The sequence below is a fragment of the Jaculus jaculus genome, chromosome 1, assembly GCF_020740685.1.
Source record: "Jaculus jaculus isolate mJacJac1 chromosome 1, mJacJac1.mat.Y.cur, whole genome shotgun sequence".
NCBI classification, from domain to species: domain Eukaryota; kingdom Metazoa; phylum Chordata; class Mammalia; order Rodentia; family Dipodidae; genus Jaculus; species Jaculus jaculus.
Window position 1 is genome coordinate 149,323,107 of NC_059102.1, and position 22,498 is coordinate 149,345,604.

At 53.9% G+C, this 22,498-nt stretch overlaps 1 protein-coding gene across 2 annotated transcripts in view; it reads left to right on the plus strand.

Moving 5' to 3' along the window:
* Positions 1–22,498, plus strand: part of Col5a1 (collagen type V alpha 1 chain) — a 175,754-nt gene that overhangs the window by 87,230 nt on the left and 66,026 nt on the right. For both annotated transcript variants that reach the window (XM_045149160.1, XM_045149162.1), the window contains exons 14-27: positions 1,044–1,100; positions 2,258–2,311; positions 2,404–2,457; positions 3,963–4,016; positions 5,657–5,710; positions 7,280–7,333; positions 9,038–9,082; positions 11,279–11,332; positions 12,028–12,072; positions 13,305–13,358; positions 13,562–13,606; positions 14,550–14,603; positions 20,009–20,053; positions 20,565–20,618. In XM_045149160.1, coding sequence (XP_045005095.1) covers positions 1,044–1,100; positions 2,258–2,311; positions 2,404–2,457; positions 3,963–4,016; positions 5,657–5,710; positions 7,280–7,333; positions 9,038–9,082; positions 11,279–11,332; positions 12,028–12,072; positions 13,305–13,358; positions 13,562–13,606; positions 14,550–14,603; positions 20,009–20,053; positions 20,565–20,618 — 723 coding nt within the window. The remainder of the gene's footprint in view (positions 1–1,043; positions 1,101–2,257; positions 2,312–2,403; positions 2,458–3,962; positions 4,017–5,656; positions 5,711–7,279; positions 7,334–9,037; positions 9,083–11,278; positions 11,333–12,027; positions 12,073–13,304; positions 13,359–13,561; positions 13,607–14,549; positions 14,604–20,008; positions 20,054–20,564; positions 20,619–22,498) is intronic.

Consider the following 22,498-nt stretch of genomic DNA (forward strand, 5'->3'; position numbering starts at 1 on the left):
AATGGAGTGTGCAAGGAAGCTGCCACACAATCCCTTGTTTACGAAATATTGATGTCGCTCCGGTGCAGCTCAGAGTAGATGTTAATGACCAGAGCGCGCGTGGGTAATTACAGGACAGTTTAAGTATTGAGTAGTTGCTATGGAGCAAATTGCCGAGTGATGCAACACGGAGTCTGATGAACTTGCTGCCTGCCACTGGATGTATTGACCTGGGCCTGCCTTGCCAGCCTTTTAATCTGCATATATTTTTTTATTTTTATTTATTTATTTATTTTGGTTTTCGAGGTAGGGTCTCACTCTACTTCAGGCTAACCTGGAATTCTCTATGTCATCTCAGGGTGGCCTTGAACTCACGGCGATCCTCCTACCTCTGCCTCCCCGAGTGCTGGGACTAAAGGCGTGCGCCTCCACGCCCAGCTAATCTGCATATATTCTGATGAAGTGCCTTGAGGTGGTTTTATCATGCAAAAGAATCTTCCAAAACTAAGGTGGTACCAAGGCGGAAATCACAGTTGGGCAACAGGGCGGTTCTTTGGGAAGACTGGGTGAGCCTGTGCCGCGGCAGGTGGGATTCCAGGATCGGAGGGAGTGAGAGGGTGATGGAGAGGCCAGAGGAGCACACGCCCCATGCACCTCAGATCCCTCCCCAGTTGCTGGAGAGCAGCTGCAGTGTCTGCCCCTGGAAATAAAGCATTTAGTGACTGCCTGAGTCCACGTGGAAGATACTAATCCCCCAACCAGCCCAGTGGGGTGGCCAGATTTCAGATTCACTGCAGGGGCAGAAGGGTGGAGAGGAGGGCTGGAGAGAAGGAGGCCGTGGGGGAGCCCTGCCCACAGTGGGGGCTTGATACCACCTTTGTGCCTCAGTTTCCCTCTGGGCCCTGAGAGCTCAGAGGAATAGGTTGAATGTGAGTGTCTCCATGAGCCTACTTTCCCTCCTGACCATGTCCCATGGGTCAAGAGCCAACAAATCAGTTCTTAGCTACCTAGTTTTGTTTGTATTTTTCTTTTTTTTCCTGACTGTGTTCCCCTTTCCTTTGCAGTTGGCGCTGAGAGGACCAGCTGGTCCAATGGGTCTTACTGGGAGACCCGGCCCTATGGTGAGTGGCTAGCGGGTCTAGGGCCAGGTGCTTTGTTAAGGGCTGGCTCTCTGCCCACGTTTTCTGCACAGAGCAATGTGTGGCTCTCTGAGCAAGATCTCGCATCACAGTGGGGCAGCCAGCAGGGACAGGTGGCCTCTTGATATCGTTCCAACCCCTTATGAGAGGGAGAGTTGGGAGGGTTGTGTTGAAGGTCATTGAAGGTACGGGGCATTCCTGCTGAACAGTGCCAACTCCATCATACTGGGGAGGGTAGAGGCTCCCCAGCCACCCTGGTGTGTGAGCGCCAGTCTCTCCCTGCAGAGCACACACGCCACGTCAAGGGCCGTCACCTCTCAGGGGGGACACATCAAGGACTGTCATCTTTCAGGGGGGACGTATCAAGTTGGGGTGGGACTGCTGGACCAGGGTTCTGGGGGACTCCCAGGCTGAGCCTACCATACCTGTCCTGGCTGTGCCTATGGCTGGAAAACCTGTAACTTTATAGAGCCCCCTCCTTCCTTGGATCCCTGACCCGGGGTTGAAGGTAACTTCAGTGTGAGGCAAACCACAGGTTTGCAGACCTACCCTGCCCAGGCTGGGGGCGGGGGGAGGGTGGAGGGGTTGGTTCCGTTCTGTCCTGCGGCCCCTCAGCACAACATGGGTGCACCGTGCCCAGGGACACTCAGTTTCTGGTAAAGTACCAAGCACAGACACTCTGGGCACTGAGAGTGTGAACTTACACAGCCACGGGATTTTATCATCAGGGGTCCTTGGCTGACTTTGCCTAGGCCCCATTCCCCTGAACCCTGGCTGACTAGTCCAGTTTCCCAGTGGCTCTTGACTTAAACTGGCCCTTTGGGATATGCACTGGCTGTCCCCAGCTGCAGGCGATTAGGAGCCACAAGCCAGCTCATCCTGGAGAGAGAGAGGCATCTTTCATGACATTTGGGGCTTCTGTGAGCCCCTCACCTGGAGTTCCTTTCAGTACCAGGAAGAGACCCATCAGCTGCACATCTCTCCCTCTGCAAAGCCACCTTCCCTTTTGCTCTGCTAAGGAGGGCAGGCCGGCCTTGAGAGGAGGCGTGCAGCTCCACGCCTAGCATTCACCCTGCACAGCCCTGGCCCGCCCGGTGTTTCTTGTCTGATCACGTGCTAATCCAGAACTGTCTCCCTAGGGTCCTCCTGGGAGTGGAGGTTTGAAGGGCGAGCCAGGAGACATGGGGCCTCAGGTAAAGAACCTTCCTCACTCATTCATATTCGCTACCTGTGGGGATGCCTAGTGTGGGGATAAGTGAGACATGTCGTGACCCTTTCTTGGCAGGGTCCCCGAGGAGTGCAGGGTCCTCCTGGTCCAGCGGGGAAGCCTGGAAGACGGGTGAGTGCTTATTGCTCTCTGAGCATGTGGCTTGGGGAAAGCATCTGGATCACTGGCAGAGGCTAGATCATTGGTGGGCTGTCCCCCCCCCACCCTCAGTGCCTGTGGCAGCAGGTCAGGTGGCACCTCTCTATCTTAAGTCCATGTCTGTCTCCAAGGCTGCATCTTTCTGAACCATTGCCAGACACTGTGTCCAGAGCTGAGACGGCTCACCTAGCCATGCCCGGCCTCTGTGCTCAGCGTAGTCTTTTAGTCTAATGAAAGCCATTTCCCAGGTCAGTGGCAATAGGACTTGAGCGTACATCATTGTCAGTTAGAAGGCCTCGTCTTTAAGACCCCAGGAGGGTCTATGACTTTGAGGAAAGTCCAAACACCTGCGCAGGCCTTCCTGTAGTTCCTTAGTTTTCCAGCCTCCTAGGCTTTCCTGTTGAGAAGGTCATTATTTGCAGTGGACCAGGCTCGTTTCCTTTGGATCATAGCTACTGCCAAGGGGACATGCTGTTGAATAGTGAGACCAGCCCTCCAGGCAAGCTAGGGAAGTCCCGAGTAGCCCTGTCCTGTTCCTACAAGTGGACCTTGTCACTCATTGCACGTGGAGACCAAAGGTGGCCTGTGTGCCTGGCTGTGAGTCCACGCGCGACAGCACCTTTGATCAGCCATCCTCAGGTGACGGGAAAGAGGGGGCTGTTGAGCCTCAGTAGTGTGCGGAGGCGTATTGGGATCTAATGAGGCTGGTCGAGCCCCAGTCCCCTTGCTGCTCTCCTTGTGGTGACCGTGGACCTTGAAGGTCCAGGCTTTGCCCTTCAACCTTAGGAGCATCAGCTGGGCACCCCGGGCTTGCCCTCGGATGTTTGATGGCTGGGAGGTAGGCGTCAAAGTGGCCATCAGGAGCAGTGCACCATGCAGACCTGCCTCTGGATCATCCTGTGGTCCAAGTAGGACATGTCCTTTCTAGGTCACCATGGAATCTCAGTGGGGCATGTCCTCCTGTGGGTCTCTGTGTGGTCTAGTGGGACATGACCCCTTTGGGCCTGTCACTTTCTTCACTTAGGTAGACAGTGGTGGTCCCTTTTCCTCCTGCGGGTCTCTGGCCTGTAATTCCCTCCTGAATGGCAACGAGAAACCATGTTTCTCATGGATGCTACCAACATGCTACCCAAGCTGCAAACCAAGAGTGTGCTGACTGGCCAAGCCCTCAAGCTAGATATGCTGCGCATGCCATCCTTCCTAAACTCAGAGGGACAGATGGCATCAAGCCCCTGGGACAGTCAAGGGCAAAGCCCAGCAAGCTAGGCACCATGTTCTCAGTTGCCTGGTGGTGGAGTTGCATGCCCTCATGGCTGTCACGTCTGGGTCCCTCGTTAGCCTGATCATGTGGGGCCATGACCCATAGCAGGCATGTCTTCTGGGGACCCCCTTAATTTGGCTCACTGGGAAAGTGCTTCCAGAGGTTCTTGGCAAACTGCTCGCTCTTCCGTGTTACCAGCTCGTCTCTTCTGTTCTAGGGTCGGGCTGGGAGTGATGGAGCCAGAGGCATGCCTGGACAGACGGGCCCCAAGGTAGGTCACTGCCCACGCCGCCTCGTGCCCAGAGACGAAGGGTCCCTTCATCCCTGACGTCACGTTGATGATGTTGACTAACATGTTCCTTGTGTGAAGAATGTGACTGTGGGGGAGCGGTCACTCACTGCCCGCCCTCTGGCGTGTGCTGTGAAGACAGGTTGGCAAGTGAATTATAAAGGCGAGAATGGTGCCGTAGTCAGTTTCCTTAAAGGGGCAGTGAGCTTCCTTCATGTGTGTGCTAAGAAGGGTGAGGTAGATTCCAGCTGTGAGAACCCTTTGGGGATGCGCAGGTGAACAGGCCATATGTTCAGGGACGTGGTTAGCCACCAAGGCCATGGCGCATGAGTTTTCAAGGTCTATTTTGGGAGGTCTGTGCTCCAGGGTGCGATGGGGGCGGGCAGGCATTTACATGTGGGTGAGCAAGGACTCCTGTGCAGGTGAGTGATCGCCAGTTCTCTCCCTGCTGCTGTGGTTCCCATGGTCATCCTCTCTCCCCTGGCCCTGTCTGAATTTCTCCTTTGTGACTGGGGTCACCAAGAGCTGTAGGAATCTGGCAGGCTGTGAACCATGGCCCGGCTGAGTGTAAAATGCTCCCAGCTAGCCCTGAGCTGCTGGACATTGAGGTCTGCAGTGACCTGGGGTGGCAGTATTAAATATGTCCAGTATTTACGGTCCCAGTTTCAACCACAAAGTGATTTGAAAGCTCGAAATACCCAACTATAGCTGGCGCATGCCTTTAATCCCAGAACTGGAGGTAGGAGGATCACTGGGAGTTTGAGGCCAGTGTGAACTGCAGTGCAAGCTCCAGTGCGAACTCCAGTGTGAGCTCTAGTGTGAGCTCCAGTGTGAACTCCAGTGCGAGCTCCAGTGCGAGCTCTAGTGTGAACTCCAGTGTGAACTCCAGTGCGAGCTCCAGTGCGAGCTCTAGTGTGAACTCCAGTGTGAGCTCCAGGTCATCCTAGGCTGGAGTAAGACCCTGCCTCAAATACACGCACACACAAAACAAAAACCCACTGTGACTTCATCATGTCTGTTTTGAATACCCATAACAAAGGGTGCTCCTCTCTCTCTACCTGCCTCTCTCTTCCCCCCTCCCACTCTCAAATAAATAAAGAAGAAAACTTTTTTTTTTTTTAAAGAAAGGGCGCTGATTCTGGGCTCCATGAGGCCGGGAGGAAGGCTGGTCTAGGAGTCAGGGTGCCTGAGCGTAATGGCACTGGGGTTTCTACAAAAAGAAGTATGGGTGCTGGTATGTGGGAACCCTCTGGGTACCAAAGCTGTAGCCGTTAGGGGACAGGCAGGGAGCTTGTTTGTGACTCACCCCCTGCTTGGGGAAATGAGACGGGAGCAAATGTAGACACAGTTACATTGCAGCAGCCGCTGAGATGCTACGTGCCTGCCCTTCCCACAGACGCCCATGGCCTGTGGCTCGGGGACAATAAGCACCTCTCCCTTCCCAGCCTTTGCGTGTTGGGGAGGAGTGGAACCTTCACACCCCAGTCCTGGTGTGAAAGACCATTGAAGCTCCCAGGGTCCAGGGTACTTCGGTGCTGTGTGGAATTGTGCCCAAAGAGGTGTAGCTACAGTTGCTTCCTGTTGTGCTGGTAACAACTAACACAGCCCTCTTGTCCTTGCAGGGCGACCGTGGCTTTGATGGCCTGGCTGGGCTGCCGGGAGAGAAGGGCCATAGGGTGAGTGTTTGCCATGGGAGTTGGGAGGGCCCTGCGCACAGGGCTAGTTCCCAGGGGTCCTTTGATCAACCTGATATTCCCTCAGTGGAGTCAGGTCCCCACCATTCCATAGCGGCACCACCCTAAGTGCTGCGAGTGAAGCATGGGCCTGGACCCTGGGACAAAGTCGCTGTTGGTGGAGAGCCAGTGGAGAGAAACTAAGTTCTCGCCTGCAACTTACGAGCAAGCTCACCAGGCGCCTATCCGAGAGCGCCACACATCTGGGGGGTGGGGAGCGAGCCCCTCCTGCCAGAACCCACTTATTGCAGAGGGCGATTCAAGTAACTACCACTCACAGTTTAAGAGCCAGGACACTCTGCGCCCATGAGGCTGTGGCCTGGGGAGTGTAGGAGAATCTCGAGAGGCCACCCTTCCTAAGGACAGCGGAGGCCAGAGCCACCCTAGCACCTCCCGTGCTTTCTCACTGGCTTGGGGTGGGTCCAATTTGTGGCTCATCAGAAGTTTCCTCTCTGACCCACTTTCCTTTGAAGTGGATTTCTTTGATGTCTCTTTGAATTTTTTAGCATATTTGGGATATACGGGGCACATCCATATGTGCACACGCACAGAGAGACACACGTTCATAGCCACACATGCATGATATACACAGACACATCCATACACACCCAGGCAGGAGAGACACACATGCAGATACACGTTCAGTAGCATAAACAGGCAAATGCCTAGAGACACCCACACATGCATACACACATGTACATGCATGCACACCCACATAGGCACATGGGCACACACACACACAAGCATGCAGAGGCACACCAACACATACGTGCCCAGGTACAGGTATTCACGGCCCCACACATGCATTGTTAATAGATACACACATGGGCACAAACACATACCCAGACATATATGCCTAAACGCAGGCACACGTGGACACACGCTAGCACACTCAGGCACACACAGCTGTGCATGTTGCAGAGAGGAGCGTTGTGCTCCATGGACGCCAAGACGGGGCCACTGGAATTCACCCACATTGCCAATGCCAGCCCCTCCCGTGACCCCATGAGGACAAACACACAGCCACCAGGCCGTCACGATCCAGTGCCTGTCCTCTCTTTGTGCCGATGCTTTTGACTGATTGGTGAACACCCAGTGAGCACCCGCTACACGTGAACCCCGAAGCTGCAGTTTTTCGTGAGGTGGCCCCCTCCAGCCCTCAAGGGCTGCCTGGTCTAGGGTGGTCCCTCTTTCTGTGGTCCCAGTGCAGGACCACGTTGCATCCCTTCTCACACTGAGCCTTCTGCTTAGTGTGCCCATGTGTCTGTGGGCCCCTGCCCAGCCCGCTGGGTGCTCAGACTGGCTGCCACCTGGCTACCCAAATAAGATTCTGGTATAAGGCTTTGCGTTACTCAGCACATGAGTTATCTTCCAGCCCGCCAGGGCTGAGGATGTTCAGGATCAGAACTAGAGGACAAAGGATAGAGGGTTTTTTTTTTTTTTTTTTGGTGTCTGTTGGGGTGGCAGCTGTGGGTGCCATGTGGTTGATGTTGATCCCGATTGGTTTCCTAGGGTGACCCTGGTCCTTCTGGCCCCCCGGGACCCCCAGGAGATGATGGAGAAAGGGTAAGAATCCCAGTGTCCCTCCAGGCATGCCTGCTGGCCCTGGTTCCCAGTGAGTTTGGGCCAGGTGTGGGACCGGCGAGGGTGGGATTGGCTTGCCCTGTGGGGGTGCCTGAGAGGAGGAGGAGGACTGGACTGTGAGCACACAGGCGTTCGCCTAGGGAAACCGCTGCGGGCTGCCCAGAGTGAGGTGCAGAATAAATACTTGTTTTACTTTACCCTGCCTGCTCATGGGGTCCACCTGCCACAGGTCTCAGAAAGGGCTCCTCTAACTGCACTTGGCAGGTGCCCTGGATCCTGTGGGAGGGGAGATGCCAGGGGCTTAATGAGCTCAGCATCTCCGCTGATCTCATCCAGATGAGATGTTAGGTGGAGGAAATGGGTGCTGGAAGGTTTTGGGGGGGAGCAGGGCTGAAGGGATGTGGGAAGTCATTATCTCTGGCCCCGGAGGCAGGGAAGGGCAAAGCAACTGAAATGTAGAACGGGGGAGGGAGGGAGGAGGGAGGGAGGGCGGCCAGGGCTGGAGCTGGCCTTCGCCTACCCCGAGGGCTCAGCATCTGTTACACACATCTTCATGAGGCTGGAAGCTTGGCGTTACCGCTAGGCCAGAGCACAGCTGTGCGTGTGGCAGACGGTATGCGTGATGGGCTTATGAGCTCCATTGTTGGGGAGCTGAAGAGCCCCCCTGAAAATGGGAGAGAGAGAGACCATTCTGGCCAGCTTTCAGACTGACCTTGACGGCACATCTCCTTCTGCCTGGGCCTAAGCCCAGTCAGCTTTGTAAGATGAGGCAGATCTTTCTGGATGCCCTAGCCACTGGATTTGGGAAGTGTGGGTGTACATGCATTGTATTTGTTTGTGTGTTTGTGTGTGTGTGTGTGTGTGCACGCATGCACGCAGCTCTGTGTATGCACACATGCCTTTGTGTACATGTGTGGGAATGGACAGGATGTATGTGTGTGCACACCTGTGCAGGGCCTTGCATACACATACACATGTGCATTCCTAGCTGCATGTGTGCACTGTCATATGTATGTAGGTGCTTGCGTAGGGCATTCATACATCACACGTGTGCATCCTGTGGGCACATTGTGTGCATGGGTCTATGTGTGCATGTGTATGTGCGCTGTTTGTTAGCGCACATCAGTAAGCATGTGCACAAGCAGGTTGTGTGTGAGCGTGTGTAGTTGCTTGTGTGAGGAAGCCAGGATAGGCGTGCTGTGAGAGGAGTGGTGTGCTGGCAAGCCGACCTGGGTGTGTGACCTGTGGGGCCAGGGCAGCCGTCCCCTCTGGAGCCAGGAGGAAAAAGCTCTTCTTGGTTTGTGGCTGGCTGCTTTGAACCCTGGAGGAGACATGGGGCTTGCTGGGCCTGAATGGGGCTCCTGTTCCTCTCCCTGGATGCCCTTGCTTCTTAGTTTCTGACACTTAGGAGATAGGCCAGGGCCTTGGACTCAGTGGGTGAAGTTCGGCCAGCTCCCCTCGCGGCAGCTGTGATGGGCGAGCTGAGCGGGCTCTCCTCAGCGCTCCCCTGCAGCTGATCTGAAGCTCCCGGGGACAGGGCCTCCTCTTACCGGGACAGGGACCAGCAAGCCAGCATATGCTGAGCAGGATGGCCCAAATCCCCCTCTACAGCCCAGGAGCTGGTCTCTATAGATTCTAGTCCTCTTCCCATTTCATACCTAAAGGCCCCTTCTCTCTCCTTCACAGGGCGATGACGGAGAAGTCGGACCCAGGGGCCTGCCTGGGGAGCCTGTAAGTTGCTGGCGGGTGGGCCTCTAGGCCTGTGCTGCACAGGGTGGCTGCCTTGGAATGGGATCTTAGATCTGTGGATGGTAGACACACAGAGTGTATGTTAGTGAGCTTGGCCTGAGACAGACCCCCGGATTTCCCTCGGAAAGAAGACAGAGGACATCTGGAGACCAGGTGCCAGGGGCTACATACCAGTTCTTTCTGCAGGAGGAAGCTTGGCTCTGAGTAATTGGGGGGGGGCACCTAGGAGCTTCATGGGGAGGTCCACTTTGGTAGGTGCCCAGGCCGTGTGGTTGATCATTCACAGGTTCCATAGTGGGTACCCAGGGGAGTCAGAATAGACAGCAAGAGTCAATATGGTGAATGCGCTGCAGGAACCATGAATGAGCACCCAGTCACAACATAGCAGCCAGCTAAGGGGATCATGGTAGGCATCCAGGGCTTCAGGGAGGATGTCTGGATGCATCAGTGAGATAGTTATCAGACCTGAATGGGCCAAAGCTTGCCCCAGGTCTAACAGCCATACTTCCCCAAGGTGGAACCCTTTTGCAAGGTGCCCCCAGCCTTAGTAGTAAAAGCTTTCTCCCCTCAGCCCAACACAGATTTCTGCAAGGATAAAAGGACATTAATTACTTCTCACTTACTGATGATGCTCCAAAACCTTCTTTCGTTATCCAAGTCAGGCGGCCGCTCGCATCTGGCGATGCTAATTGATGAGCCGTGCCTCAAACGCACGCAGGGGAGAGCGCGGGTCGGCGCATGCAGATTCATCTGGGACAAAATTATACCCTGGATGTCTGATTAACCGCTGAGGAGACTCCATCAGCACCGTTCTCCTTAACACACAGCTAAGCGGTGCCTTCTGGGTTATTAGCTTTTCAGAAACATTTATAGGACTAGGTATTAAAATAACGAAGGAAGCGTTCAAGAGGCAGTGGAGGAGGGACACTTTTCTGCCTCTGCATCTGAAAAAGTTATGTCGGAATGAAGGGCGCTTGAGATCTGAGCGCCAAAATTCCTACGGCCGGAGGTGCCTGTTTCTAGAGCCAGACTCTCGGGTCATCCCCTCTGTTTAGCGTGCAGGCCTTGCCCTCAGCCTATCCCTGTGTAGGGGGGCAGGGAGGGGTGACAACTCATGACCCAAGTGGCTGTCCCCAGACACAAGGTCCTGATGTTCTAGTCAGAAACCTACTTTCCCCTTGATCCTGAGCCTTTTGAACTCTGATTCCAGAAATGACAAGATAATGTGTTGTTGGAGAGAAGGGATTGGTGGTAAAAATTGGATCCTAGCTCCTCTTGCAGAGTGTGATTGCCTGGCAGTCCGTGGAGACTTTTTGTTTTTGTTTTTGTTTTGTTTTGTTTTCGAGGTACGGTCTTACTCTGGTCCAGGCTGACCTGGAATTAACTGTGTAGTCTCAGGGTGGCCTCGAACTCATGGCGATCCTACTACCTCTGCTCTCCAAGTGCTGGGATTAAAGGCGTGCACCATCACACCTGGCTTTTTTTTTTTCTTTTTTTTAAAAAAAATTTATTTTATTTATTTATTTGAGAGCGACAGACACAGAGAGAAAGACAGATAGAGGGAGAGAGAGAGAATGGGCACGCCAGGGCTTCCAGCCTCTGCAAACGAACTCCAGACGCACGCGCCCCCTTGTACATCTGGCTAACGTGGGACCTGGGGAACCGAGCCTTGAACCGCGGTCCTTAGGCTTCACAGGCAAGCGCTTAACCGCTAAGCCATCTCTCCAGCCCTTTTCTTGTGTTTTTGAAGTAGGGTTTTCTTCTAGCCCAGAATGACGTAGAATTCACCGTGTAGTCTCAGGATGGCCTCGAACTCACAGGCGATCCTCCTACCTCTGCCTCCCGAATGCTGGGATTAAAGGCGTGCTCCACCACAATCAGCCTGTGTAGACATTTCTGTATTCACCTCCCTGAGAGTGCATTAGAGGTGGGAGAGAAGGACCCTCTTGCTAACGGATGCCTCTGAAACCCCATCTGAAGCCCCCCATTGTACGTGCCTCCTCTGATGCCTGGCGCTGAGGTGGAGAAGTGGGTGAATGCAAGAAAGCAGGGAGCAAGGGTGTCTTGGTCAGTCCCATCAGCCCAGCTCCCGAGGCGTACGGTGCATGGCCTGTGCAGGGCAGGGGAGAGGCCAGGATCCTGTTGGGGTTCACCCTTCCTTGCCTTTTTCTCTTGCAGGGTCCACGTGGTCTGCTCGGACCAAAGGGGCCTCCAGGCCCTCCCGGACCTCCTGTAAGTCCTGTTATCTCTTGGCGCGTGTGTCCCCTCCAACCGGGCCCCAGATACCCTCTCTCCACACAGCTGGTGACTCACTTGGGCACTGGGGCGGCGGAGTCCACGCTGACCGCTGTGCAGAAATGCCGGCTGCTAGCTTGTGGCAGTGTGGGTCTTTGACACTCACAGTCAGAGAGCCAGAGGGCAGTAGGTGTGGCTGAGACAGCTGGCCCTGTGGCTTTACCGCCACTTCCCGCACGCAGCACCCGCTGCCTGGGAGAGAAGTAGTATCCGGATGCCATGCTCCTCGGCTTGAGAGACCTTCCAGCATCTTCTGTGGTTGTGGTAGTTCTGGAAGGAGGCTGAGGCCTCCGTTGTCACTTGGGCTCTGTCTTGATGGGCTGGACAGTCCCCATCTTTTCTAGAACCTCTGAGTGACCGTTCTAGAACTCAGGGTCTGCTTATAGGATGCTGGGCCCTGGTGGCTCAGCGAGATCGTAGCTGGCGGCTGCGGGGCGGGGGTGTGTGTGTGTGCCAGTGTCAGTGGTCCCTGCCATGAGGGGCAGAGAGTGGAGTCAGACCCTCCCCCCCAAATCACGCCACCCTGGGGGTCAGTGCGGGCCGCGTCCCGCCGTGTGCTGAGTGGGAGCACGCGTGTTAGCATCGCTGCTGCTTCTGTACTCGCTGAACGTCTCTTCTTTATAAATCTCCAGGGTGTGACGGGAATGGACGGCCAGCCGGGCCCCAAAGGAAATGTGGTGAGCTCCGGGAGTCCCGGGGTCCAGCTTTGTCGAAGCCCATGGGCACAGCCCTTGCGGGAGGTCCAGGGCTGACCACACTGGCTGAGAATGGGGGGGCGGGGTGCGCGCGAGTGTGCCGGAGGCGTCTCTTCTTGCCCGTGGCCTGGGGCTTATCCGCTGTTCCTTAAATCACAGCCAGAGCAGGCACTTGCTGCCTCTACCCGAGGAGCTTGGTGGTAAATCCCACCAGCAGAGGAGTTGAGTCTGTGGACACCACATCTATTTCGAGGGCACTGGGAGATTTCGGCATGAAAGCTGGGTTGGGGGAGTTTCCTCTCCAGTGCAGTGTTTCCGGAACGACTCCTCTCACATGTTTCACTTGGGAGGACGGCAGGGCGTTCGCAGGTCTAAGCCAGCGTCCTTTGTGCCAGGGTCAATGTCAGCAGTCCCACGGGCGCCGAGTCCTACCCTGCTGTCAGAGGCCCCCTCTTGTTGTTTTTGTTTCTGCTTGTGTGTGTGCTGCTTGCCCGAGCACACGCCCGTGCACCCGCCCGCGGCAGCGGATGCTCACCTGCGGTGGTGGCCGCAGCAGAGTTTCAGGTGTCCTGCTGCGTCACTCTTCTGCCCGTTTTTATTTGAACCCGAGTCTCTTGCTGATCCCGGAGACTGTCGGGAGGCGGGTGGCTGGTTGTTATTTTGTTTTCATCCCTGTGCGCTCCAGGGACTCTCAGATCTGTGCTGCCTGCGTGTCTGGGGTTACAGGCATGCATGGCCAGGCCCAGCTATTGATGTGGGTCCTGGGGAGCTAATTTTTAGGCTTCCTCAAGCCCTCATCTTTGCACAGGAGGTGTTCTTAACTACTGGGCCATCTCCCTAGCCTGTTTGTGCATCTGGTGTTATATGGGGTACTGGGGAGCTGAACCCCAGGTCGTTAGGCTTTGCAGGCAGGTGTCCTACCCGCTGAGCCATCTCTCTAACTCTGTACTGGGTTTTTGAGGCAAGGTCTTACTGTGATGTTCAAACTGACCTTGAATTCTCCATCCTCCTGCCTCAGCCCCACCCCCACCCCCAAACACTGGGATTACAGGTGTGCACCTCCATGCCCAATCCACCTGATTTTCCTTGCAGGCTGTTCCCAGCACATTGACCCTTGGGCTGCTGCCCAGCACGATATAGCGAGTGGGAGGTGGAGAGGTATGGGGTGAAACTCCCAGACCTCCTCTCAGGGCCTTTGCTTCTGTTCCCTGTAGGGTCCACAGGGAGAGCCTGGCCCCCCAGGACAACAGGGTAATCCTGGTGCCCAGGTAAGTGGCCTGGAGGAGGCGACTCAGAGTGGAAGGTGTGGGTACTTGTCCTGTGTCCTGGGAGTGCAGAACTGAGCTCACCCCCTAAGTTGCTACACCTCCCCCACTGAGGGAGTAGTTAGCAGGAAGATAGCGGGGGGGGGGGGGGGGGAGGGGGCCTCCAGAGTCAGTCACCTCACTGTCCTCCTGGTTCTTCCCTCCAGGGTCTTCCAGGCCCCCAGGGTGCCATTGGTCCTCCTGGAGAAAAGGTAGGTGGGCTGAGGTGGGATGTGAGGGCGGTGCAGCCCACACTTCCTGTCCCCGCGAGGTCAGCTAGCGTTGCCCACAGCAGACAGGTGCTCCACGTGTCCCCTGGGAGACTCCAAAGCTCCCTGGGAACGGAGCGCGTCAGCCGCAGGGAGTTTCTTGGATCATTATCTTTCACTGCGTCAGAGACTCGCTTGCTCACTCATTCATTCTCCAGCGATGTGTGGAGGTGCCAGCTTCCGCAAGAAAGATGATTGATGTTCATATGACATTCAGATGACAGCTGTGTGCGGTCGCTGTTATGGCTCAGATTACTTGTGTAGTTCAGTTTTGCTAAATTTGGCAAACAGATCTCCAGTCCCTACCTTTGACCTCAGGTAGGGGAGGGGAGCAGGGACATTGGCCCTTCTAGAGATGCGGCTTATCCCAGGCACTGGGCATTCTGAGGAATACGAAGTGTCTTGGTCTTAACCAACGAAAACACTGCTGAGTACAGGTTTCTGGAGGGCATCAGAACAACCCCTGAATGGCCTGGCTGTGCTGGACATAGACCATCTGAGAATGTCATGAGATGGTGACCCAATGGCCTTGTGGCCTCTCTGCCAGGCCCTGGGAGGGGTTGGATGAGTGGAATACTTAGGAAGACACAGTGTGCCAGGAATGCCTGAGGACTTCCGCTGTGGGGACCCTCCTGAGCAGGGGTGTCAGCCAGAAGGGGAAGCGGGAGGGCTGCTCCCGTAGCACAGTTAAAGGCCCTGATGGATGGGGGTGTCCATTTGGGTGCAGCAGCTACCAGCGGATTTGAGGCCAGTGAGCATGAGGACTTCCAGCCCACCTCCGAGCAGATATCCTGGGTGGGAATGTTGGATGGTCACCTCAGGGTCCCCTAAAGGGATGAGGTAAATCCCGGGGGTACATTTGCTCACCAACTCTGGTTTGTACTAGGGCCCTTTGGGGAAACCAGGCCTCCCCGGAATGCCCGGCGCCGATGGACCCCCGGTGAGTAGCCTTGGTTGACCTCCGTCCACAAAGCCCTGTTCTACCCTGATGAGGGGCTGTGGGGAAGTTGGGTGCCCGCTTCCCACTTGCAGCGCAAGACCTGTGCTCTGGAGCTGGGTGCTGAGTGACTGAAGAGTTTTCGACACGTTTTATAACGTGTCCCTATCACGGGCGAGGGTTTGGAACTATGAGCACCACTGGGCTGGACTCCAAGCTGTCAGTGTGTCAAGGGCACGGGGACAGGATGCCCCGGGGCGGGGGCGGGGCATCTTTAGTGTTCACACCTGGAATAGGGAGGGTGGGAGCAATGTGGTCGCACGTGTGAGCGCACAGCTGGGGAGCGACAGGCCCGCTCTGTGCCAACGCTGTGGGTCTCCTGCCACTCTGCTGCCTGAAGATGTTGCTAGTTGGGGCTTTTTATAGGGTAGGTGTATATGTAGTGAGTAGTCTGTAGCATGTGATGTGTGTGTTAAAGATGTGTGTGTAGATGCATGCAGAGGTGAAAAGGAAGATGTTAGGTGTCCGCTGTATCACTCTTCCACATTTTTTTCCCCGAGATTCTCACTGGCTCTGAAGTGGTCCATTTTTTTTTTTTTTTTTTTTTTTTGTTTTTGTTAGATTGACTGGCCAGGAAGCCCTAGCGATTCTCTTCCCCTGCCCGCCCCCTCCCCTCCCCACCCCCCACCTCCTCCCCCGCTTCAGTGCAGTTACAGGCATTCATGACCATATGGATTTTTTTTAATACAGTTTATTTATTTTTATATTTTATTTATTTATTTTTTTTGGGTTTTTCGAGGTAGGGTTTCACTCTAGCCCAGACTGACCTGGAATTCACTATGTAGTCTCAGGATGGCCTCGAACTTAACGATCCTCCTACCTCTGCCTCCCAAGTGCTGGGATTAAAGGCGTGCACCACCACACTTGGCTTGCTTCATTTTATTTATTTATGAGAGAGAGAGAATGGGCACGCCAGGGCCTCCAGCCACTGCCAAAGAACTCCAGGTGCATGTGCCCCCTTGTGCATCTGGCTTACATGTGTCTTAGAGAGTCGAACCAGGATCCTTGGGCTTTGCAGGCACACACCTTAACCACTGAGCCATCTCTCCAGCCCTAACCTTGTAGCTTTTTTTCTTTAACCATATGAGGGTGCTGGGAATTGAACTCGGGTCCTTGTGCCTGCACAGCATTGCTCTCAGGCTCTGATCCCTCTCCCCAACCTCTGCTTGAGGCTTTTAGATTATTCAGCTGATACTGATATTTCAGAAACCAAAATGAACTAAAGTAATGATTTAAGACAGCCTCATTTATTGTTTTAATAACACCATTAAAAACTAATTGGGGAAGCTCAGGGTGTTGACAGTAACTGGTTCACCAAGCAGCTGTCAACTTCCATTTTATGTCTGAGGATCTTGGGGTGCAGTGAACCTCAAATCCCAAATTGCCCTTTCTTGATTTGAGCAAATGAGGGAGGCCACTCCCATCTCCATGGGGACACACTAGGCACCTGCAGGTCCCAGCACAACAGAAAGGTTTGGGTGCCGAGTGACTAATCTTTTTCAGCGTGTCATTTCTGCCCTTTAATTTTCATCTATATTGCATTACTTTTTCTAATGATGCAAATAGCACCTCTTCTTAAAGGAAATTAGTGAGGTAAGTGATGAGGAAACGGTGGGCAGCAGGCTGTAACCCTTCGCGTTCATTTCTCACACTGCTTGCCCAGTGAAGTCTACCACAAGGCGGCCAAGCAGCAGCCCCACAGGGTGTTGACACAAGGGTTTGTGTGGGCTGTGCCCCTTCCTCAAACACACTCCTCTCTGGCCTCAGCAGACCTGGCTCGCTCTGCCCTGGAATCCCTTCCCTACATCAAAACCTTGGAGCATTCGAGTCCCCAAGTGGCGGTCTCTCCATGTTCTATTGGGAAGGTGGGCCCTCAGTACACCCCTGGCCTGTAAACGCTGCCTGTCTGACTAACACTGGAGCTTTCAAATGTGTAAGCGGGGAGAGGTCTGCCCATGCTCACCTGAAAGGGCTGAAGGAAAGCATCAGGGCCCCCAAATCGAGCCAGCTGTCCATGTGTTTGGAAGAGAGGAGAGATGGAAGACATCTTTGTTTCTGCCTGTACCTCTGTGTGTGTGTGTGTGTGTGTGTGTGTGTGTGTGCATGCACGTTCTTGCATGTGTGCAAGCATGTGTGGAAGCCAGAGGTTGGCATTAGGTGTCTTCCTCAACTACTTTTCCACCTTATTCCTTTAAAAAAAAAAACAAAAAAATCTTTATGGGCTGGGTATGGTGGCGCACGCCTTTAATCCTAGCACTCAGGAGGCAGAGGTAGGAGGATTGCTGTGAGTTCGAGGCCACCCTGAGACTACATAATAAATTCCAGGTCAGCCTGGACTAGAGTGAAACCCTTCCTCAAAAAAGCAAAATAAATAAATAAATAAATACACACACACACACACACACACACATATTTGCAAGATGTGTGTGTGGTGGGGGGCCAGAGAGAGAATGGGCACACCAAGGCCTCCAGCCTCTGAACGAATTCCAGATGCATGTGCCACTTTGTGCATCTGGCTTTACGTGGACACTGGGGAATCGAACTCGGGTTGTTAGGTTTTGCAGGCAGGCACCTTAGCCTCTGAGCCATCTCTCCAGTCCCACCTTATTCTCTAGACAGGGTCTCCCACTGATCCTGAAACTCACTGATTCAGCCAGACTCTCTGCCCAGCAAACCCTGGGGCTTGGCAGTGGGCGTCGGCTTGTCGCTGAGGGTTGATCTCCTCTTGTGTTGGTTTGGTTTGGGTTGTGAAGAAGCAACAGTTTAAAACTGAGAAGCAGGAAGTCCCTCTGCCCTAAACACAGCCGAGTCATTCCCCACAACGCAAGGCAGGAAAATGGGTAAATGAATTATAGTTTGATGGAATATTATGGAGCCAGCAAAAATCGAATTTCAGCTAATATCTGGGCATGTGAGAAAGTGCTCACGGCCGCATATTAAATCTATACTATATTACGCCTGCCTGCTTTGCATGCACCTCCGCAGAGAAAATGGTTTAGAGCTCTGCGTCCTCCCCATTGGCCGTGGAGCTCTGAGGCCATGGAGGAGTTTTAATTTCCTTTCCCACCCTCCTAATTGTCTACAAATGAACATATATTACTTTTTAAATCAGAAAAATATCAAATACAAATAATTTAAACTATGTTATTTTTCCATTATGAATGTAGTTCATCGTAGAATATTGGAAAAATGCAAACAAGGAGAGAGAAAGATGGGGGGGGGGGTTCATGAGCCAGCCTTCCACGGCAGGAAGATCCATCACTCTGCCAACATGCTAACAAATGAGCTTGATGCCTCCCCTCCACCTCCTTTAGAATACAGCTGCCAGCCCATCTAAGGCATCTGCTTTTAGGGTGACCATCGCAACCAGCTCTGGTCCTCACTGGCTCCCATGGTTACGCCCTACTTGGAGCTCACTAAGCACGTTGCCAGCCTCTCCTGGAGTCTCCGAGGATCCTTTGTCGGGTGGGCTTGTACTGTCTCCAGCATGTCACTGAGGGGCTTATCATGTGTTGTGGTCAGCTGGCCATCCCAGGTGACCTGGGTGTGAGGCCTGACCTCCCCACCAGCCCATGTGTTGCTGGGACCTTGTCACAGAGCCACCCACAAGTGCCTACCTATCCCAGTTCCTGAATCGACCCAAATCTGTGGTTGGTGGGTATCATCATGATGACCACCTCAAAGCCACCCCGAGGCAGGATGTCCTCTCCTGGCTCTGTTGTGTTCAGCCCAGCCAACATGTGCCCCTGATGCCTTGAGCATAAATGCCATTTCTTAAAAATTATTTATTTATTTATTTTGAGAGTGACAGACAAGACAGAGAGAAAGAGGCAGATAGATAGAGAATGGGCGCGCCAGGGCCTCCAGCCACTGCAAACGAACTTCAGACACGTGCGCCCCCTTGTGCATCTGGCTAACGTGGGTCCCGGGGAGTCGAGCCTCGAACCGGAGTCCTTAGGTTTCACAGGCAAGCGCTTAACTACTAAGCCATCTTTCCAGCCCACAAATGCCAGTTTTGAAGGCAGGGAGCAGTTTAGTGTATCTGTTATGTCAGAACAGCAGGAGCCTCCTTCTCAGGGGGTACCTGCCTCTTCTTAAAGGCCTCCAGGACCCTGGCACTACTCCCAAATAGGAACTTTGCCCCCCTCAACTCATTTGCTAGATGATAAGTTATTTGCAGAGGCTCCAGGCAGTATGGACACGTATTCTCTGGGGAGATCACACTGCTATATCTGGAGACAGGGCCCCAGATTTTTAGCCACTCACACAGAATGGTCATCCTGACCCCATTCTCACTGTCCACATGAAGAATTTCAGGCTCAGAGTGAGCAGGTGACTTGCCCAAGGTCACACAGCAGGTGTAGTGTACGTAGGCTGCATCAGACCCCCCCCCCCCCGCCAGTCTCTCCCCACGTTGCCAGGCCTCTTACTGGGTGCTCAGGGTAGGACTCCATTTCCACATGGTTGAGCATGGGTCTTTCTGCTTTTTTAAAAGAAATCTTTTGGCTTATTAAAGAGATCAATGGAGAGAGAGAGAATGAACAAGGGGGCCTTTTGCCACTACAAACGAGCTGCAGATGTGTGCAACACTTTGTGTGTCTAGCTTTACTTGGGTACTGGGGACTTGAAATCAGGCCACGAGGCTTGGCGAGCAAGTGTCTTTAACCACTTATCCATCTCTCCAGCCCTCTGCTTTTATCTGCATGTGTGGCTCACTGGTCTTGAACTCAAGGTAACTGAGCCTTGATTGGAGAATCAGAGCTGCATTCCCAAGGAAGGACTTAGTCCAGGCCCTGGGAGATGGGAGGTGACCATAGGACAGAATGTCTCTAGAGGGCAGGTCCTCACCGTGCTTCAGCTGGTGAGGCCTTGGGGACCCCCTGGGCACCTGCATGAAGATTGGGCCTTGGGATGGCCCCTGAAGTCTGGCCCCAGCTTATTATTCCATGGGTTCACTTGGCTGTCATGACCTTGAGCAGTGGCCCAGTCTTCCCTCTCCCCATGCCTGTGCTGTGTGCAACCAGATCTGGAGGCTGGGGCTGGGCTGTGACTGAGGAAGGAGCCCATCCTCATCCTCACATACTTGAACCAGGATGCCCAGATTCCTGTGCTCAGTCAGGGCTGGGGCCATGCAGCTGGGTTTGTTGTTGTTGTTGTTGGTAAAGCAGCCAAGGTTCCAGGGCTGGGAATGTCCAGGCTGTGCTGGGCCACCTGTCTGGCTGTCCCTGACTTCCATTTTCCTGGGTAGGACAGAGCTAAGGTCCTGTGACCATCACTGCCATCATTCATGAGTGCTATGGAAGACCTTTCTAAGCTGGTGGCTGACTAACCTTCTCTTTCTGTGACAGGGGCACCCTGGGAAAGAAGGACCTCCAGGAGAAAAAGGAGGCCAGGTGCGCACTCCCCCTGCCTGTCCCCCAAGTTCCCACCAGCCAGTGGCTTCTTGGGTCTGCTGGGTGAGGTGTAGGAGGGAGTGTCCTGGACCTTGAGCTCTGAACAGCCAGCCAGCCATTGAGAAGGCTTTTGGAGGATGTCATTTCCCTGGACAACAGGCCTTTGTCATCCCAGCCAGAAGCTGCCCTGATTTGTCCCAAGGTCCCTAGGCTTGGGGACGTGTGTCTTTAATGGTAGCTTTTGTCCTACCTGTGTACCAATTTTGTGTGCCCTCATTTCACATGCCACACTTCCCCTCACTAATTCCCATCCAGCTGGAGCAGTCCCCGGTGTCTGACTGGCCTCAGGCATCTTTGCTCTGCGTGAGACACCACTGGCCGCCTCCACTGTCAGTGTGGACCATGTGAGGGGACTCTGTCTCCCATGGGGCTGCTTCACAAGGTCTCACTGGGGTTGTTGCCCAGGCCCCCCTACCCAGAATGAGCTAATGTTCTTTCCCTTTGGTTTTAGGGTCCACCTGGCCCCCAGGGTCCCATTGGCTACCCAGGCCCACGAGGAGTCAAGGTGAGAGGGTCTCTACTGCTCCAGGTCTTCCTGGGGGTCAGGGTGGGGTAGATGTGTGGCCAGGTCAGTTCTAGGGAGTTTCTCCAGGGTTAAGCTTCCTCCAGCCTCCCTGGAGTGGCCTGGAGCTGTCCGTCAGGTGTAGGTCTTTGCACAGCAAGTGTGAGCAGGTGAGGAGGCCCCGACAGCTTGGGGATGGACTGATGCACAGCGGAGGACAGCCTGTGATGAAGCAGCTGACACGGCATGGGCCACCTGTCAGAACAGGTGCATCTTTCTCCCACACTTCTTTGTGGTTGTTGTTCCGGGGAGCCTCTTACAGGTAGTGCATCTTGGTGAGGCAAGGATATGTCTGTAACGTGGGGAAGCCCAGGGAAGTCCTTGAACCAAGCCACTAGTACACTGGGAGAGTGACAGGGCATGCCTGTCCCTTTCACCATCGTGGGCAGAGCTGAGCTGCTGAGAGGCGGTGTTCAAGGGAGGTGTTGTCTATTTGTTCACAGTCATGTTTCCACTGGAAGAAGCGTTTCAAGCCTCCAGGTATGGGGCTCCAGAGCAAAATGGAAAGCACGGTCCCCTCAGTCCCATCTGAGCTAGCCGTTTCAGCTTTGAACTGTGTGATTTAATCCCCGGTTACTTGGCTCCTAGGACAGTGGCACATTCCTGTGTAGAGGATGTCTGGACAGGGACTCTTCTGTCTCTCGGAGTGGCGACTTAGTAACGTCTCAAAGCGCCGGGCTTCCAGCCAACAAAAAAGCTAATGGCAGTTCTTTCCTCCAAAGTGATTGTTAGCTTGATGTGAAGGGAAACACCCACATGTGAGTACATGCGCGTGCGCATACACACACACACACACACACACACACACACACAGAGAGAGAGGAGAGAGAGAGAGAGAGAGAGATTCCACAGCTGGGCATGGGGGCTCATTCCTAGCCCTCCAAAGGCTTAGGTAGGAGGATCACTGTTGAGTTGATGTCTAACCTGGACATCAGACTTAGTTCTGTGTTAGCCTGGGCTAGAGCGAGACCCTGTCTCACACAAAAAAGAACTCCAACAACCTGAGTTACTTATATTAACATGGCAATGACCCTTACCCATATAGTCCATGATGTGTTCTTTTGTCCAGCATCTTTGCACGTACAGGTGTACGGCTGCCATGAATCACACTGAGCTTAGTAACCCAGTCTGGACTTGAACCTGTGTGATCATGACTTTTCTATCCCAGGAACTAGAACATAGCGAGCTCAAGAACTTCTCAAGAGCGAACTCTCAAGGCTGAGAGCCTGAAGTGGGTCAGGTTTCTTTCTGAAGCATGCTTTTGCCAGCAAAACGCCTCGTGAATTTTACAAGGGTGATAATTTCGCAACAGGGCTGATTATGTGAGCCCTATGTGTGTTTAGGTTCCAAATTCCCGTCGCCTACAGAAGCCTTTGGCTGGCAGCTCCCATACATGGCTAATTGCACAAGGCTGCCTCTGCGAGCTAAGAGGTGTCTGCTTTAAAATGTTTACGGAGGATGCTCTTATCTGTCTCTCTGATTAAAATTCATCCATGACATGAGCAGTCCAGTCAGACTTGGAAGCGGAGGGAGGAATGAGAAGCGAGGATTAGGACAGTTCTCACCGGGGAAATCGACGCTTACACACCCATGCCTTTGAGAGCGTGAGCAGCACTGGCTGCCTAATGAGCCTTGGCCGATGGAGATGAGAGCCGGGGTGGGGGGGGTGAGGTGGCAGCTGTCACTGTCGGGGACTGCCAGTCCTTGGTTAGGGAAGGACTGCTTGTTTTCTACCTCAGCACTACTTCCTGAGAGAGGGTCTGCTTGGGTCTCTCAACTGCTATGTAGAAATTCCATGAAGTAGAGGCTAGTAAGTGGCAGTC